At 37.7% G+C, this 18,657-nt stretch overlaps 1 protein-coding gene across 5 annotated transcripts in view; it reads right to left on the bottom strand.

The window, feature by feature from the left end:
- The window catches only part of GPR180 (G protein-coupled receptor 180), a 41,512-nt gene extending 24,188 nt beyond the window's left edge, over window positions 1-17,324 (bottom strand). For 4 of the 5 annotated variants that reach the window (XR_012002027.1, XR_012002026.1, XR_012002028.1 and 1 more), the window contains exons 1-3: window positions 17,070-17,307; window positions 14,312-14,470; window positions 5,888-6,088 (exon numbers count right to left, since the gene is read on the bottom strand). Coding sequence is in view for 2 of the 5 variants with exons in the window: in XM_026003627.2 (XP_025859412.1) it covers window positions 5,888-6,088; window positions 14,312-14,470; window positions 17,070-17,214 (505 nt within the window). In the remaining 3 variants the exon portion in view is untranslated. Of the gene's footprint in view, window positions 1-5,887; window positions 6,089-14,311; window positions 14,471-17,069 lie in introns of all 5 variants that reach the window. The other variant, XM_026003626.2, reaches the window with a different exon arrangement.
- Window positions 17,325-18,657: the final 1,333 nt, after the last annotated feature.

Here is an 18,657-nt window from a genome sequence, read left to right as displayed (position 1 = left end):
TTTCTGCGTCACCTGAATCTTTTGACTGTGTCTTCATTTCTCAGAAATATCAGAAAATTTTTATCATAACCTAGAGGAGTAGTTTTGAGTTTAACATCTTACTTACACTGACTTAGTTACATCTAAAACTAGTTCCAAATATTAAGATTTCATATTATATCTAAATACCACTGGAGTATAATGATGGTGGCTGTGAACAGAGCTGTCTCTACTGAATCTGTGGATGAACAGTCTAAACTGCAATCATTTCCATCCAATCATGAAGCTGAATCTGCTCCAGTTTACCATTTGAGGTAAACTCTAATCAGTGGGTAGAGAAGGGAGTATTAATTTTGAAAAAGCAATCTAGAAGATACAAATAGTAGAAAAGCAGTCAATAAACAGTTCAATCTCAATCATATTTTTGCAATGGTTAGGGGGAAAAAAGGAGATAAGTAGTATTTCAGCCACTGGGTGTCTCTCCTGCTCTACATATATAAATGTTCACTTCCCTCATCCAGGTGAAAAAGCATGTTTAGATTTCAGGAAGAGAAGATCAAATAACTCAAGAGGCATAAATTCTTTTTAAACTCCTTACATAGGCAGCATTCCAGCTTTAGAAATAATGGGACAATAAGCCTGGGATTGTTATAGTAATGGAACAAGACAGAAAATATGCTAAATGTATTAACACTGTGGGTCAGTAAAATTCTTTATGCAATTCTGTCTTTTGAATCTTAGCTTTTATTTTTCCTTCTTAGTATAAAGAATTAAATATGGCATTCTTTTTGTTTTATTTACTCATAGTACTTTACAGAGTATCTATTACAAGATAAAGTTTCACACTCCATCTGGTTACAAATCCGCTATGAAAAGAAAATCCTCAGACTATTTACTGAGTAATCAGAATAACATAGGAGGAAGGTACTTTTGAAAAGAAGACATCTGTTAGTAGCAAAAAAATGTTTTAGGAATAATCAAGATTAAATGTACCTTACAGAAAAGCTAACATTATAACCAACAAATTATTTCCTTCAGATAATGTATTAAATAACCTGCACTAGCTCAAGACATTTGTGTCTTGTACTTTGTTCATTTACTATTTTTACCTTGATCCTGCCCAAAAGATAGTCTAAAGATAAAATGTGGATTCTGTACTCACTGTTCTTTTAAATAAATCCCCTCTAGAAAAAAAAAGTCTGTTTTTTTTCTTTTCAGTGATCAATTTTACTTTTGTCCTGTTACCATCCATCACAAGAAAACAATCTATATTTGTTCACTGTGAAATTAAATTCTAATTTTTAGATAGGTGGGTACTAAGTATTAAATTTCACCTATACACAAAAGAAGAATACAGTTAAATGAGCACGCAACAGGCGGCAAACACATATGTTATAAGGAAATGTGTAGATTTTAAGGCAAGCTTAATGGGAAAAAGCACTGGCAAAATTCAGCAGGAAGAAAACTTACAGGAAAGCTTCAAAAAACTCAGCTCCAGCTAAATGATGGGAGATGGGAGAAAAGAAGGTAAAGGAGACAGTCACTGGGTCATGGGTGTAGCACTGGAACACTCCCGCCTACCCCAATGTCCAGGCCACCCTCAAGTGTTTCAAGATATATCCTAATTAGTCTAAACTCATCACAGAAATTCCAACACCCCTGCCAATAAGGGGTATGCCTAACCCTTTACTCTCACGAATTCGTCTACCCTTATCTTCCTTCTGACACTTTCACTTACATTTCTCTTATGATGTTGTAAAGCAAGGGCACGTGACCCAGTTTTGACAGGGAAATCTGATGAGGAAACTTCTAAGAAAGGTTTCCTTGCTCTCAAAAAAGAGATACTGAATTTTGTCATTATCTAGATTCAATGCCCACAAAGTGAACTGCAGTTAACTTTGAACATGAGGGAGCTAGCCTAAGGACAAAGCTGACAGTCAGAAGACAGGAGGGTACAGAGATGCTAAATAAACCACCCTGAAGAAGCCTCAGAAATTCTTGTTATATAAGATAATTTCCTTATTGTCTATACTACATGCATTAAAGTTTTCTATTACTTTAAAGCAAAAGCATTCCAACATGTTACCAGAGCCAATATCTGGAATCTTAAAAACAATGAGATAGCAGATGTGACAGAGAATAATATTCTGATGAAAACCAGACTACTTTGGATGATAATACTTTAATTCTCAGGATTCTGACTACTTATTTTGGTTTCTAACAAGAGCACAACTATAGTCAATGAAGGTTCTAATTTTTTTAAAAAGATTTTATTTATTTATTCATGAGAGACAGAGAGAGAGAGAGAGAGAGAGAGAGAGAGAGGCAGAGACACAGGCAGAGGGAGAAGCAGGCTCCATGCAGGGAGCCTCATGTGGGATTCCATCCCGGGTCTCCAGGATCACACCCTGGGCTGAAGGCAGTGCTAAATTGCTGAGCCACCCGGGCTGCCCAGATTCTAATTTTTTTAAGAAGCAGTTTTACTTTATTCTACCTTACAATATAATATTCCTATGTAGTATTTTGTCAAGTAGCATCATCCTTGCCTTAGTTTTTTTTTAAACCTAGACCAATCTATAAAATATGAGATTAACTGCAGTCTAATAGCTACAAAATACATAATTTGTTTGAAAGAAAGCAAATTATAAAATCTAACCAGAATAACATGTAACATTAATTGCAGCTACCCACACCAGGTTATTCTAATTTAAACTCCTTAGACATATGGCCTAATAGTCAATTCTCAGTAAAAACCGTAGTAAATCAATTTTCCCTACTCAGGGCAGAAAATTAGACAAATGAGCAGAAGTTTCTAAAATGAACTGAGATTATTTCTTGGAAAGAAATTCCACACCTGAGGCTACAGAAGTAGGAAGAATCCTTCTCAAGGCTCTACTGTAAAACCAATACGATACCAACCAATGTGGGACATGGACTTTTATTTTTTTACTTTTAAAAGATTTTTATTTATTCATGACAGCACAGAAAAAGGCAGAAAGAGCACATAGGCAGAGGGAGAAGCAGGCTCCCTGCGGGGAGCCCAATGTGGAACTTGATCCCGGCACTCCAGGATCACACCCTGGGCCAAAGGCAGACACTCAACCACTGAGGCACCCAGACGTCCTGGGACATGGACTTTAAGATCATTGGTTCTGCACATTAGAATCAACTTGGAGCTTTGACAAAGCTCAGTTGCCTGGCTTTCACTCCAAAACCAAATCTTTCTAAGTCTCAGGGGGTAGACATTTGTATTTTTTTTTAAAGTTCTCCAGATGTACAGTGATGGGTTGAGGACCACTGATTTATTACACTTTGATGTAGAATTAATCATATTTTAAGGGTTTTAGACATTTTAATCAATAAGATGATGTGAGTCCCTAGGAATTAAGCCAGCCACATAACAACTTTGAATACTTTTAAGTACTGCTGGTACTTGTTAATAATCAATCCCCACAGATTAACCTTGCACTGAATCATGCTTAATGAAAATCCATACTATAGTGAGGTTTTGCCCCTCATTTAAATGTTTGTTGGTGACATGACCAATGTAACTTTCTCCATTCTAGTATAAGACAGATTTCAGACATAAACATAAGCATCAAATCAAACTCAGTCTTGGAGAAGGTAGCTCAGAGTCAGGACTAGTTGAATGAGAATGGTTCATGTGAACCCTAAGAAAAAGCTAACCATTTAGGATGTTGGAAAAAACACCAGAAGATACGGACAAGGTTCAGGGTGAGCCAGGGCAAGTATGGCTGACATTCAGTGGCCCAAAGGTGGCAGAGGCCACAAATGTGACCACTCTAGGGCCTACAGTCAATGTTCAGATGTGTAATCAGGGATGAGGAAAGAGACCATAAATGAAAGCCTGGATAAGGAAGCAAAACAATCACTATAGGATCTAGTAGAATCTCATGCATCCACAAAATAAATAAAATAACCTCCTTTTTTTTTTTTTAAAGATTTTATTTATTTATTCACGATAGACACAGAGAGAGAGAGAAAGAGGCAGAGATATAGGCAGAGGGAGAAGCAGGCTCCATGCCAGGAGCCTGCCGTGGGACTCGATCCCGGGACTCCAGGATCGCGCCCTGGGCAAAAGGCAGGTGCCAAACCACTGAGCCACCCAGGGATCCCCATGAAATAACCTCTTGAGCTACAGGCAAATTTGCCAGGAAGGCAACAGGTGAAAGAGCTTTTGGATTAGACTACATCAAGGCTGTATAGTTTGCACATAAAGTGACTGTGCAAACAAAGCATTCAGGGACTGTTGAGTCTTTACCAGTCCTAAAAATAACTGTCACATGAAATAATAAAGACTTAGGGTTAAAAGGGACTTCACAAGCAAATTAGTCTCTATCCAATGCTATCCAATGTCTATCCAATGCTATCAGTAGACCTGGGTTTCATCTGTCTATCCAATGCTATCAGTAGACTAGGTTTCATCAATGCCTTTCCAAACTACAGAAGATAAATGCCAAAGTTTATAAAGATAAAAAAATGGGGCACCTGGGTGGCTCAGTGGGTCAAGCAATGGACTCTTGATTTCAGCTCAGGTCATGATCTCAGGGTCATGAGATCAAGCCCCGAGTCGGGCTCTGTGCTGGGGGGCTTGGAACCTGCTTGGGCTTCTCCCTATCTCCTTCCTACCCTCCTCCAATCAATCAATCAATCAATCAATCAATCAATCAATATAAAAGAAATGGTAGGACTGAAATAACTTTTCGTAATGACACATACTGATCCAAACTACTATTAAGAAAAATTTAAACTTTAAGTTTGTTTGCATTCAAAAATAACTCGAGTAGCTTATCCCTTTTGTCATTTCCTTCACAAAAAGAACTTTATTTAAAAATGTTTGGGTTCCCATTGTGTCACCATGTAAATATTTTTCAGACTAAAAGATATTAAAAAAATTTCTCTCTTCATACATTAAGTTACTGGTGACCTGGTGTCCATAACACATGTTCCTTGAGTTAAATTTCTAGCTGTGGCAATATACATTTTGAACTAGGCAACTGGTTTCATCTAATGTAGTCTCAATTTCTGTTCTACCTGCACCCACTTATCTTGATGGTCAATGAGATTTAATGGGTTGAATTTCTCTCTAAGCAGATTGATTCTTCCAAATGGGTAATGAACTCATTAAGAAGTAAACTCCTAATCCTTTGTTTTGATAGACATTCTACAATCTCAGTCTTCATTCTGACATGTTAATTTACAAATCTACTAAAATACTGAATAGATGTTTATCATTAATCACAAGAAGTTGTTCATTTCTGTTTGGGCTAGGAATCTTGCTTCTGTAGGGCAATACGTAGTCAATCTAAAATTTTGACGAAATATTTATGGAAGTAAATTGGATTTTGGAAACATTACAAACTTTGATCATTCCTAAAATGGTTGCAAGATCCCACAAAGACAATCCCTAACCAGTTTACACAACTTGGTGAAAGGACAGCCATATAAAGTAGTGCAGTTTCTATCTCACTTAAAAACTGATTTTCCAATTTAGGTTGCTCTATTTATTAGCATTTTTCTGTTTATAAAGATTAATGCTAGGTTATCAAAAAAGCAAAAAGGTTTAGAATGTATAGAGAAAACTAAAAACCATCCATAATTCTACTACCCAAAACAAAGAAACAATCTGTTAATATTTTTGTCCCTCTTTCTGCTTAATTCTCTGCATTTTTTAACATACTTCAAATTATAAAATATAAAGTTAAATGTTCTGCTTTTCTAACTTAATATTATAGCTATTAAGATGCTGTAAGAGGATTCACTTACCATCTGCCTACTGTTGGACATTTGTTTTTAATTTTTAATATTCAAAAAACATAACAGAAAGATATTTGTGCATAATTTTTTTTTCTATATTTAGGATATACACTTATGTATATATTCTTACCAGATTCTCCAGCACCAAAATGATCAAATGGATTCCCTTCAGCATCTGGGTTTAGTAACATCATTTCAAATGAGATATCTTCCACCTGAGAATTCTCATTGTCATCTCTGCACGTATACTTGTCTGCATAAAACACATGCCACGTTTGTGGATATGGAATCTGGGATACTGTCAGATTATGTTCAGTCTGATTCATGGTCACTTTAAAGAGAAAGAAAATAGCACTTTCAAAGCAAAACTCTCAAATGTTTTCATTGTTTTAGTCATATAATCAACTCACAGAATTCTTTTGTTTTGTTCTTACTGTCTTGAAAATTGAAGCCCTGGTATAGTACTGGAATAAGGTCTGTAAATCATAAGGCAGATAAAAATAACATATCTTAACCAAAGGAGTCACTATAAAAGTATTGTGAAACACCACAAATGACATTTTGAATCTGAATTTTAAATATTTCAAAGTCTTCAAGTAGATTAGTAACATTAAAATCTTTTTATTGTGGTAAAATATACATAAACATAAAAGTTACCATTTTAACCTTTTTGAAGTGTACAGTTCTATGGCATTAAGTACATTTCACAATGCTGTGTAACAACTGCAGTGATACTTTTGAAAATTAGATTTGAGTTAAAATGGAGCATTCAACTCAGGTAATCATTATTATACCTAAAAACTATGACCAACAAATACCTTCAAAAGATTTTCCAGAATCTTTTTCTCATTGATCATTCTTTAAAAAGGAACTGAAAGGAGAACATAAATGACCAGAATATAAGAGCTGTTATACTGGGTCAGGTCTATATGGAGGGGGGATGGGGAGTCTTATGAATGCTGGCATCACACGGATCTGTGTTTGAATCCTGACTCCAATACTTACTTACCTTCTGTGTAAACTTGAGCAAGTTATATAAGTAATGACACTTTCTTCATCTGTAAAATGAAGGTAATACTTAGAGCAAAGAGCTGATAGGAAAACTAAGTTATAGGAGTCACTTAGCATGACACCTGTCACACAGTAGTTACTGAATTATGGGTTCATTCTCCTTTTCCTTTATTTAAGACAAGGTAGTTATCCTAATAAGTGTCCTCCAGGGTAATCCTGCTCCCCTCTAGTGATTTGAAAATGTGTAGGGACAGTTCTGTTGTCACACAGTTGAGAAGGTCCTTGGAGGGAGGCTGTACTAAGCCTCATGCAATCCAAGGTAAAGTTTCATATAATAAAGACCTGTTCTGTCCCAAATGCCAATAGCAGCCTTCTGAGAAACACTTAATGATGTCTAAGATGCCTTCCAAATTTGAAACTATGACTCTGACTTAAGAGGCACTCACTAACACCACCACAAAGTTGTAGGAGAGTAGTGTCTCAAACACTACATATAATAAAAAGAGTAGAAGAGTTAAAGGAGGAAATGTTGGTGCTATTACTTAACAACCTTGCAACTCACCAAATAAATTGCTTAACCTCTTAAAATGTGCTTTTTCAGTAGTAAAATTAAGATACCTGACTTGTCTAACTCAGAGTTCTTATGAGAAGCAAATGAGACAGTATATGAAAGTCCCATGTAAAGAGTATAATTCTATACAAAATATTCTTAAAATATAAGATTATGATGGTCTCAATTCCCAACTCTAGATTGCCCCCACAGCATGCCAGCTACTCTTGATCTCTTTCTCAATTGAAGAAAAAATCTTTTTAAAAAAGATGTTATTTATTTATTTGACAGAGAAAGAGATCGCACAAGCAGGGGGAATGGCAGAGGGAGAAGCAGGCTCCTCACTTTCTCAATTGAAGAAAAAATGCTTTTTATTTTTTTAAAGATTTTATTTATTTATTTGAGAGAGGGAGCACTGAATTAGGGCCAGAGGGAGAGGGAGAAGCAGGTTCTCCAATGAATGGGGATCCTGATGTGGGACTTGATCCCAGGACCCTGGGATTATGACCTGAGCTGTAGGCAGATGCTTAACCGACTGAGCTACACTGGCTTATGAACTTATTCATTTTCTTAGGTGTCATGATGCTATTGTTGTTACGGAGAAAAACGTCCCTACTCTTTTAAGAAGCAAGCTGATATATAAGTGGGGCAAAGTGCTCATGACATCAACAGCTTATTTTTATATGCTTTGATTAAATACAAAAATCACAAACATACAAATACAAAGCAATGTAACAAAATATTAACAGTTATTGAATCTAAGCAAAGGATATACCAATGTTAGCTGTACTACACTTTCACTTATTGAAAACTTTCCAAATAAAATGTTTAAAAAATGCTATTTTGGGAGGCACCTGGATGGGTTAGTTGTTGAGTGTCTGCCTTTGGCTCAGGTGGTGATCCTGGAGTCCTGGCATCAAGTCTTGCATCAGACTCTTAATAGGGAGCCTGTTTCTCCCTCTGCCTATGTCTCTGCCTCTCATGAATAAATAAATACAATCTTTTTAAAAAATGCTATTTATAAGTTGTCTTTAGAAATGAGATACAGGTCAGGAAACAAATTTTGAGGACTTAGACTTTACACCTGGGAATTTCATGAACTATATTTAAAGTGGATAAGATGATTTTGTTAACAATGCCATAGCATTGCTTATTTGGACTATCCTAATTTAGCTGACGTTTATACTGTTGTTTTTTGGTTCATTTATTTATCTTTTTACTGTATAGCTTCTTGAAATTGTAGCAAAGACTCTAGTTTCCATTAAATATTTGAAGACCTTTAATATGAATTTAATATACGATTAACCTTTTAGTGGCTCAGAAATTAGGCTTTTAAAATGTGCAGCTCACAATTACATAATCTGGACCTTATAATATAAAGGTTCTGATATGTTGCTGTTTTATCACTTGCACTCTTTTCTTAGATAAAACAACATAAAAATTAACCATTATATTTTTCACCAATATACTTTTTAATGTTTTTTCAAGTATACAGATTTACATCAAATAAAAACAAAAGTGTGCTTCTAAAGTGATAATGGCCTTCAGTTTTTTGTCTTGTGGCCTGTTTCAGTTTTACCAAGCCTGGGAAACAAGCCTCTTGACAAAACTGTATGTTCATTGTTTTTGAGACAAAAGACTACCACACAGCATGCATATTCCATGCTGATGTAATTAGTATCTCACATATTAACAAAACTTGAATTGCAGAGAATAATGTTACATGGCTAGCTGCCCAATCATGTTATAAAACAAAATGAATACTGTTAACAAAAATACACAGAATAATAAAATGCTAACACTTTTAAATGATTTATAAAATATTCCAAATGCACAAAAGGAATTACTGTGCATGATATTAAAAAAATACTGAAATGTTTTATAAGTAAAATATTAGCTCTTGTAACCTGACAGCAAATTACCCTGAATCTCCTCGTTAATTTTTTTTACATAAAGTCATAATTTTCAGTGCTTTTAAATGTCTCGTTTGCTAGCTTTAAAAACCTACAAAATAGTTTTTATCATTTTTAAAAAATCTGATATTTTATGACTTTACTAAAAGGATGATTGAAAAATAATTTCTCAAACATTAATTTGGGGCAATGTATACTCACAAGCAACATTTGACACTAAGGAATTTTTCAAATCTGCTAATCTTTTCATAGTTCACAGCAGCATCAGTTAAGGTTTTACATAGAAGTTTGGCATAGTTAATGAACTCATTACCAAGTAGGCAAAAGGCTATTGCTTCCTAAAAGTCTCATTAATGGCCAGGAAATGAGAAATTATCTAAAAATATGTGGTACTACTACATAGTGATGAATTTAAGGATATGCTTTTTGTTTCAATGCATCAAAGGTCCTGAACAATTACATACTATATATACGATAACTAATATGTAAAAGTTAGAGAATATAGATTTTCTTAAGACTTGGCTTTTGTTGCTGGGAAAAGAGTTGATGAAATTTGCAGAAACTTAATTTATTTCAGGTCCCAAAATTTAACAAAACAATCTTCATTCCTCACAAATTCTTATTTTCTGAGATCTTCCATTCCAATAATTCCAAAGAATACCCTTGCATTCAACAGAAGAATAGAGAAGAAGGAAAAATAGTCTGAGAAACAACTGTAAGAGGTTTATAAGTTATAGCCTTATATATAAGCAACTCCATCCTAAAGAGTTATAATTAAAATTGCAGCAGTTTGGTTTTCAACCTTCTTGTGGTATGGATAGGTAAACTGAGGCTCGAAGAAAACAGGCAGTGATTCTCAGTTTAGCAGTCTTTCCATTGTACCATGCTGTCTCCCTGTACAGAAGGTCTGTGACCGAAGGTGTATGACTGATACAAAAATGTTTTTGCAAGTGCAAATAATACATAGTATGATATTAGCCAGGGAATATAAAAAACTAAATCAATTACTACAGCTCAAACAGCCTGCTAAGTTTTTACTGGAAGAAAAAGACCAAATACAAAGCAATCAAACTACCAACCAAATACAAAAGGTGCCAAATACAAAGCAATCAACCTAGCAACCAAAAAAACCCTCAATCTCTTCCACAAATGGTGCTGGGAAAACTGGACAGCCACAACCAAAAGAAAGAAACTGGGCAACTTTCATATATATATACACAAAAATAAACTAAAATGGATTAAAAACCTAAATATGAGACCTGAAATCATAGAAATCCTTAAAGAGAAAACAGGCAGTAGTTTTTCTAACATCAGTTGCATCAACATTTTTCTAGATATGTCTTCTGAGGAAAGGGAAATAAAAGCAAAAATAAATTATTGGAACTATATCAAAATAAAAATCTTCTGCACAGCAAAGGAAACAACCAACAAAACAAAAAGACAACACGGGAGAAGATACTTGCAAATGACATATCTGATAAAGGGTCAGTATCCAAAATATATAAAGAGCTTATACAACCCACCACCCAAATCCCCACAAATAAACCATTAAAAAATGGGCAGAAGACATGAACAGACATTTCTCCAAAGAAGACATACAGATCGCCAACAGACATCAAAAAAATGTTCAACATTACTCATCATCAGGAAAATGCAAATCAAAACCACAGTGAGTTATCACCTCACACCTGTCAGAATGGTCAAAATAAAAAACACAAGAAATAACAACTGTTGGCACGGATAGTGGAGAAAAAGGAACCCTTTTGCATTTTTGTTGGGAATGCAAACTGGTGCAGCCATTCTGGAAAACAGTACGGAGGTTTCTTAAAAAAAAAAAAATTAAAAATAGAAATACCATATGATCCAGTAATTCCACCACTGGGTATTTATCCAAAGAATATGAAAACATTAATTTGAAAAGATACACACACCCCTATATTTACTGTTGCATTATTTACAACAGTCAAAATATGGAAGTGGCCCAACTGTCCATTAATAGATGAATGGATAAAAAAGAAATATATACACACACACACACACACACACACACACACACATATGTACACGCAATGGTATAATAGTCATAAAAAATGAAATCTTCCATTTGCAAAAATGATTCAATAATCAGAGAAAGACAATTACCATATGATTTCACTCATATGTGGAATTTAAGAAACAACACAAACTAACAAAGAAAAAAGACCCCCTACCCCCCAAAAAAAGACTCTTAACTATAAAGAACTGAGGGTTACCAGAGGGTAGATGGGTGGAAGGATAGGTGAAAATGATGAAGGGGATTAAGATAACATTTATCATGATGAACACTGAGTAAGGTACAAAATTGTTTGATAACTATATCACACACCTGAAACTAATATAGCACCCTATTAACTATACTGGAATTAAAATTAAAAAACAGAAACAGAACACCCTTCAAGTCCTAAGTTCTATGACAATTCAACCTACAAATACTTAGTAAAAACTTAATTTCATTCTCATAGTACCATGTAACAAACATTCATAGTACTTACCACTATTCCAATTCACATTTATTTACATTGATCAGATTCATTCCTGTCACCCTCACTAGCCTTAAGGACCAAGCAAGTGTATTTTGGTCTCTGATTTATCACAAGTGCCTTGCCTAGTACATGAAACAATGGGAGTGCTCAGTGAAATGAGTAGACCAAAGGAGCCCTGCTGCTCTGATTGATTTTATAACAAGTAAATAAGATGTGAAGTGGTAACTATAATATGTGCTGTGGAAGAAAAACAAGCTATAGAAACTCAAGTGTTGGGCAGCCCGGTGGCTCAGCGGTTCAGCGCAGCCTTCAGCTCCAGAGCGTGATCCTGGAGACCCAGGATCGGGTCCCACATAGGGCTCCCTGGGTGGAGCCTGCTTCTCCCTCTGCCTGTGTCTCTGCCTCTGTCTCTCTTTTTCTCTCTGTGTCTCTCATGAATAAATAAATAAAATCTTAAAAAAAAAAAAAACTCAAGTGTTAATAACTAAATGGAGGGAAGAGCCAAAGAGGGAAAGAAGAACAAATGGAGGAAAAACCTATGCAAAGGTACAGGATGGCAATGAAATAAAAGCAAGCCTACAAGTAAAATGAGGCAGAAGGGGACAATGCTGTGAGATAACCTGGGGGGTACACGATGGCTAGACCACGATGGCTTTGCTGATCTGGTTAAGGAGACCTGTCTGTGTCCTAAGAGTCGCAGAAAATGACTGGGGTATTTCTGGGTGTGATGAGGAAGTTATTGTGTCATGATCAAATCTGCTATTCAGAAGGATCACTCTGGTTATAGGGGGCACCAGTATGGCTGTAGTGGCTAAGTAGAGACTACTGCATCAGGCACAAGATTATGGCGGCCTGGAATAACATGGTGGGGGCAGAGATGCAGAAAAATAGATGAATTCCATAGATACTTCGAGGTCACTTACTGACAGATTGGGAGGGGATGGAGAGGGCGAAAAGGGAGTGTTGGAAGACTCCATGGGTTCCAGCATGTTTACTGGATAGATGGTGGTGCCAGTTCCTGAAACAGGGAACACTGCAAGAGGAAGACAACCAAGTTTGGATGGGCAAAATGATGAGTTGGTTTTGGACATTATAACAAGTGGAAATGGAAGGCTAGAACTTTTTACACATATGTGGAACATTTAAATGACCAAATTGGTATGGAAAAGAAAAGATAACTGATAATGAATACTTGCACAAATTTCCCAGTTAAGTTCTGAAAATCAGGGGAAAGGGAAAATTATGTAACTGTCTCTTTGATGTCTGAATCTAGTCATTCAACATTTCTTCAGCATACTGTCAACGTCATCTTATAAATCTAGATAAAAGATCCCCACATCCTGCCCCACAGGTTGGCAAAGATTGGGGGAGTTTCTACTCTTTTTTTAAAAGATGTACTTGTTTATTTGAAAGAGACAGAGAACATTAGGTCGGGGGCGGGGGGAGGCAGAGAAAGAATCTAAAGTGGACTCCACACTGAACGCAGAGCCTAATATGGGGCTTGATCTTGCAACCCTGAGATCATGACCTGAGCTGAAATCAAGAGTTGGGTGCTCAACCAACTGAGCACCCATGCACCCCTGGGGGCTTCTCTTCTTTTTAATTTTTTTTAATTTTTTTATTTTTTTATTTTTGGGGTGGGGGGGCTTCTCATCTTATCCGTATTCTGGCTAGCTGCCTTATGAGGGACCCAGAGAGCTGCTGAGACTAGGAAGACCAGAAGTTCAGAAAATGGCAATGTTTCACTTGACCAGATTACAAGAAGATTCAGACTCGCTGATACGCAGAACGGTAGCAGAAATACAAGGGGGGAAGAGGGAGAAGGATAATTCCTATTTTTTCTCATGGCTGCTTCATATTTACTAATGTCTCCTACAACCAATTAACTTCCAACAGTAAAATGGGTAGCACAGTATATGCTCTTCATTTCTACAGGAATTAAAAAAGAGTTTCACTAATTCTGGATAGTGCACCCTAATACTTGGGATAATGTTGATGAGAATGGAAGGGTTCAAGGATACAGGCAACTAGGATAACAAAAGTAGAGCTTCTCCAGAGGCAAATCTAGAAGTGTACAAATGATGCCATGTTGGTACATCCTAAAATGACATACTGTGTCACCACACGACAATGACATGTTGCCAAACAGCATCACTTCTGCTAAATCATACAATTAACTGAGATAATACATGTTTAGTGCTTAGCTCAATGCTAGGAGATAATAAGCATTCAACAAATGCTGTTATTTATCCCATGCTGCCACTGGACCAAAATACATTTGCCATATTGATATGAATTACTTAACTTGTAAGAAGTCCGAATGAAGTAAAGTATGTCTTTATACATTATCTGGATATTTTTCAAAAATGTTTAATGATAAAGGGAGGGAAACGGCATTCTATCCTTTGATCAAGGAATACTTCAGCTTAAAATGTACTAAATAAAATGTCATCATGATGTGATGTGTCATGAAATACCTTGGTATGAAAACAAAAACTTAAACATTTAGGAGGAAAAAAGAACATATCTACTGATCACCGAAAAAATCAAATACTCACTTGTCAACTGAGCTTTGGATAATTTTTCACCACAACTATAACCATGACCGCTTTCCTGTAGCTTTAGCCATTCCTGGGCTTGGAACAGATAAAGTTTAGCTTCTTTTCCAACAGCTACTGCTATGTTGTTGATTCTGACGCAAAGAAGAGCATGGTCACCTTGACATTAAAACAAAAATTATTAACTACTTTTGTTTGTTACAGAACTGACATGATAAGACAATTTGACACCTCCATTTATCAGAATAGGAATTTAAAGAGCAGTTTTTCTTGTTGTTCTTATTTTTTTAATTTTTTAATTTAAATTCAATAAACTAATATATGGTGTATTATTAGTTTCAGAGGTAGAACTCAGTGATTCATCAGTCTTATATAATACCCAAGAGTACAGTTTTTCTTAAATCTCACTCAACTAGGTAGACTACATTGGAATAAATATCCTATCCAGGTGCAAATCAAGAGACTACTCATATTAATTACCCAAATTAATGTGTGGTATCTCCTTACACTTCCAATGAAGAGTAATGCCATTTCACAGAATACTCAGCAACATCTGCTGTACCTGGACATTCACTATAACAGAGCTTTTGCCTCATTTCATAACCATTCCACATCTTTAATATTTGTACATAAACTCTCTATAGAAATTTCCCAGCAAAGTTTCTCTTGTTTTCTAATATAACATGCATATTAATATTTAATTATACTTTTAATGTAAAAAAAATAGGCATAGTTAATAGCAAGAAAGTTTAAAGAAATTAGTTTGGAAGTAGACATTTTACACCTGATAAAAAATTTGACATTTGTGACTTTTACAAGAAAACTTGCAGAATAGATGTTGTGAGACATTACAGAATAACCCTGATTGCACACACTGAGTACATTTCAGGCCCTGAATGAAATGGCAAAAAGTAGTTGTCTCTAGGACTGTCGATGAGAAGTAAAGCAGGAGACTTTTTTTCATTTTAAGATCTCTTCTCCTGTGCTGTTGTCACATTTGTTATTATAATTATCACTTTGATTAAACATTTTAAATAAATGTAAATGTATAGTATGTATCAAGGAAATGTCCAAGTCTCCTACATACATTGATTATATTATAAACTATCCAAAATTTTAGAAGTGACTCGAAGGCTTAACATCTTAAATTGCATTCTTAGTTTATTATTTCAGTATAGTTTGTTATTATTATTTTTACTAAATTCAAATTCACTAAAAACTGGTAATAATAAAAATACATATATATACACACACATAGAGCACGTATGTGTGTTAATATACTTGGAATACTCAACTCCTCAATCTTCTTCGAGATACATGATTTTCCTGTTTCTCGCCCATGTTTACCAAGTAATCATGAAATATCCGGGTTGTCTAAGTCCCTCTGCTAGTCATGAGTGATAACCACATCATAGCTTCTACATCCCCCAGGTTTTCCAGGGGTCAAAAAAACTAAAAATGTGACCTAAAAAATAAAGTGTTTCTTTATCAAAAAAACTAAAAATGTGACCTAAAAAATAATAATAAAGTGTTTCTAAAGTTTTTTCTTCACCCAAATTCTGTGCCACACTGAATTTTGGAAAACTAGGTTACATTCCCTTCTCTCAACTACTTTAAACATTCTGAATTAAAAAAAAAAAAATTCAGGTTCCTCTGCCTTTTTACCACCAATTCTGTAATTCTGCAATATATGAAATTTCCATAACAGCTTCTTGTTTCTATTATTATCGTCTATTATCTTATCTTATTTTCTATTACCTTGTCTTCTATTATCCTCTCTGGGGATACCAAAATAGCTTCGTGTTCCTAATATCTTATTCTTTCCCATTATTTTCTCTTCTATTAATCTCTGTGGGACAACAGTCTGACGCTGCACCTTTTAATGCTAAAAAACTGTATAATCAAGGATACCAACCTCATCACGGCAAATAATTACATGCAATACAGTAGCAGTGAAAGAGAGTACCAAAAGTATGTACCAAAAAAATCACTTAAATTTTGAAGAGTGCAAATACAGCAAAAATTAGAATGAGTTGCAAATTCATTCATTTAACATTTATTGATTTTTGAGGGAGACCAGAAAGTAAACATCAAATGCAGTTCACGTTGGAGAAGGGCCAGGTCAGATGCAAATGCTGAAGCTCCCAGGACACATTTATATGCATTTCTGTCAAGTTAATTCGAGGCCCTCTGGTCCACAGAAAACCTACTCCTTCAGTTAGCGGAGTAATCAAACTGTCCTAGCAACTGTGACCACTAGATTAGCAGGTGTTTTATTTGGTTTCCAAAACCTCTGTGCTTCACGTAGGTTTTAGCAAATTTATCTTAAAAACAAAGACTAAACCCAGTAAATCTAGGTTCTGGAGCTTAAATGCACGCCTACGAACAGAGCCTTGGTGTATGTAACCAGGCTGAGACAGGAGTGAGCCAACGATGCTTCCCTGGGGGAAGGATCTCGAAAGATGCAGCAGAGAGGTCCTCCTCCGTACTTTGGTTCGCGTCGGCAGGGAGGGTGCGGGGAACGGTGTTCTGAGCGCAGAAGACAATCGCGGGGCGCTGACCCGGAATGGGGGGCGGCACTGATGCACCCCACGATGCCGGCGGCGCGGGGCGCCCGGGCGCGGTGGCGGTAGTGCCCTGCGTCGCCTCCGCCCTCGCCAGCCCCCCTCCGGCGAGGCGGGGGTGGGGGGCGGCCGGCGGGATGGGCCCCGCGCCTGCACCGTGCACCCTGCACCCCGCTCCCCGCCCCCGCACCTACCGTGGAACTCGAAGTGGCCGATGCTCTGGCCCTGAGCGTCTCGGGCCGCGGCGCTGCTGAAGCTGCCCCGCAGGGTCTTGCCCTGGCTGCCCGGCGGCCACCAACAGCAGGTGAGGGCCACCGCCAGCAGCCGCAGGCCTCCCATCCCCCCTCCCACTGGCACCCACACCCGGGTCCCAACCGCCTGCGGCCGCCTCCTTCCACACGTCGGCACCCGGGGCCGAGGGAGGAGGGATCCGGGCCGGCGTGGCGGGCCCGCCCCCGGGAGACTGACAGCCCGTGCGGCAGGCCCCTCGGCCGCCGGCCCAGCACACCCACCAATCAGAGGCCGGGAGGGGCGGGACGTGCGGAGGCGCGCGTCCCATCGCTCCCCAGCCTGGCGGCTAGTTCCCGCCTTTTTGATGGAGACTCTGAAGGATGTCGCTTCAGGCTACGGAAAAAGCTTTGCCCTCGGTCGTGTCCGTGCGTGGCGCCACTGCGCATGCGTGGGGTCGCCAGCCCCGCGCCCGAGGCTTCCCGGGGTGTGTGTGTGTGTGTGTGTGTGTGTGACATTCTGGAAGTACTGAGAAGAAGCGCCCGGCGACATCGTTTCTGGTGAAGAATGGAAAGCCCCGCAAAGCTCCGGGTGCTTGTGCGACCTACGGGACGTCTCCACGTTAATGTCTCAAAGACACCTAACTCCTAGGTTCCCGGTCTTCTTGAATGATACCATCAGGCAGCTGGGGAGTATAGCTTAGAACCCTACATCCAAACATCGCAATGAGACACACGTCTGTTCGCGCCTCTTCTGGGCCGCTCTTGGTATCCAGGCCATCGTGGCATCATCTTCCTTGGCCTGTGGCAAATCGACCTGCTACGAGTCTTCATTTTCTCCAGTGGGCCACACACAGCCCATCTCTACCCCAGAGCCACGGAAAGCTTTGGGAAACGCAATTTGACTGCATCACCTCCTTCAAAGGCTTTTGATCGCGGGTAGCACAGAAGCCAAACTATTTAGACTATAATATAGATACTCGCAGGAAAACACAAATATGTTCACTGATACATTGCTCATATGTGATCACGAAAAATTGGATGCAATCTGATAATACTGTCTCACGTTTTAAATACAATGGAGCTGCAAGTGCTACAGGCTCAGAGAGTATTTGGAATGGTCAGCCAACTGACAGGGGCTCGGTAAGGACGAAAACTTGAGAGACTCGAAAGCTATGTATCATGGAATTTGGGGAATTTTAGGGTAGGTGCATTTGAACTTTTCCTGTCTGTTACCACTTTTCCCCTGAAAAAGGTGGTAACAAGTGACATTTCCACATATACTGGGTATTATTCTTTTTATACTTTGCCAACACATTATGTGAAAAAGGAAAAAAAAAAAAAAACCCTAACCAAGATATATTTATTCATCCATTCAACATTAACTGATCATATATTCTGTGCCAGGCCTGTTTCCATGGTCTTGGCATTACAACAGGAAACAAAAACAAGCCTCTGCCTCCCTGACCAGTACCAACGAGCAGTTCAGCATAAGTGCTGATGACATCTATGGAGAAAAAGAAGAATAAAGTGGTTCTGCAGGGCTGGGGTAGAG

Source organism: Vulpes vulpes, chromosome 6 (assembly GCF_048418805.1).
Source record: "Vulpes vulpes isolate BD-2025 chromosome 6, VulVul3, whole genome shotgun sequence".
NCBI classification, from domain to species: Eukaryota; Metazoa; Chordata; class Mammalia; order Carnivora; family Canidae; genus Vulpes; species Vulpes vulpes.
The sequence above is the reverse complement of the archived record's forward strand: the minus strand, read 5'-3'. Positions and strand labels throughout refer to the sequence as shown.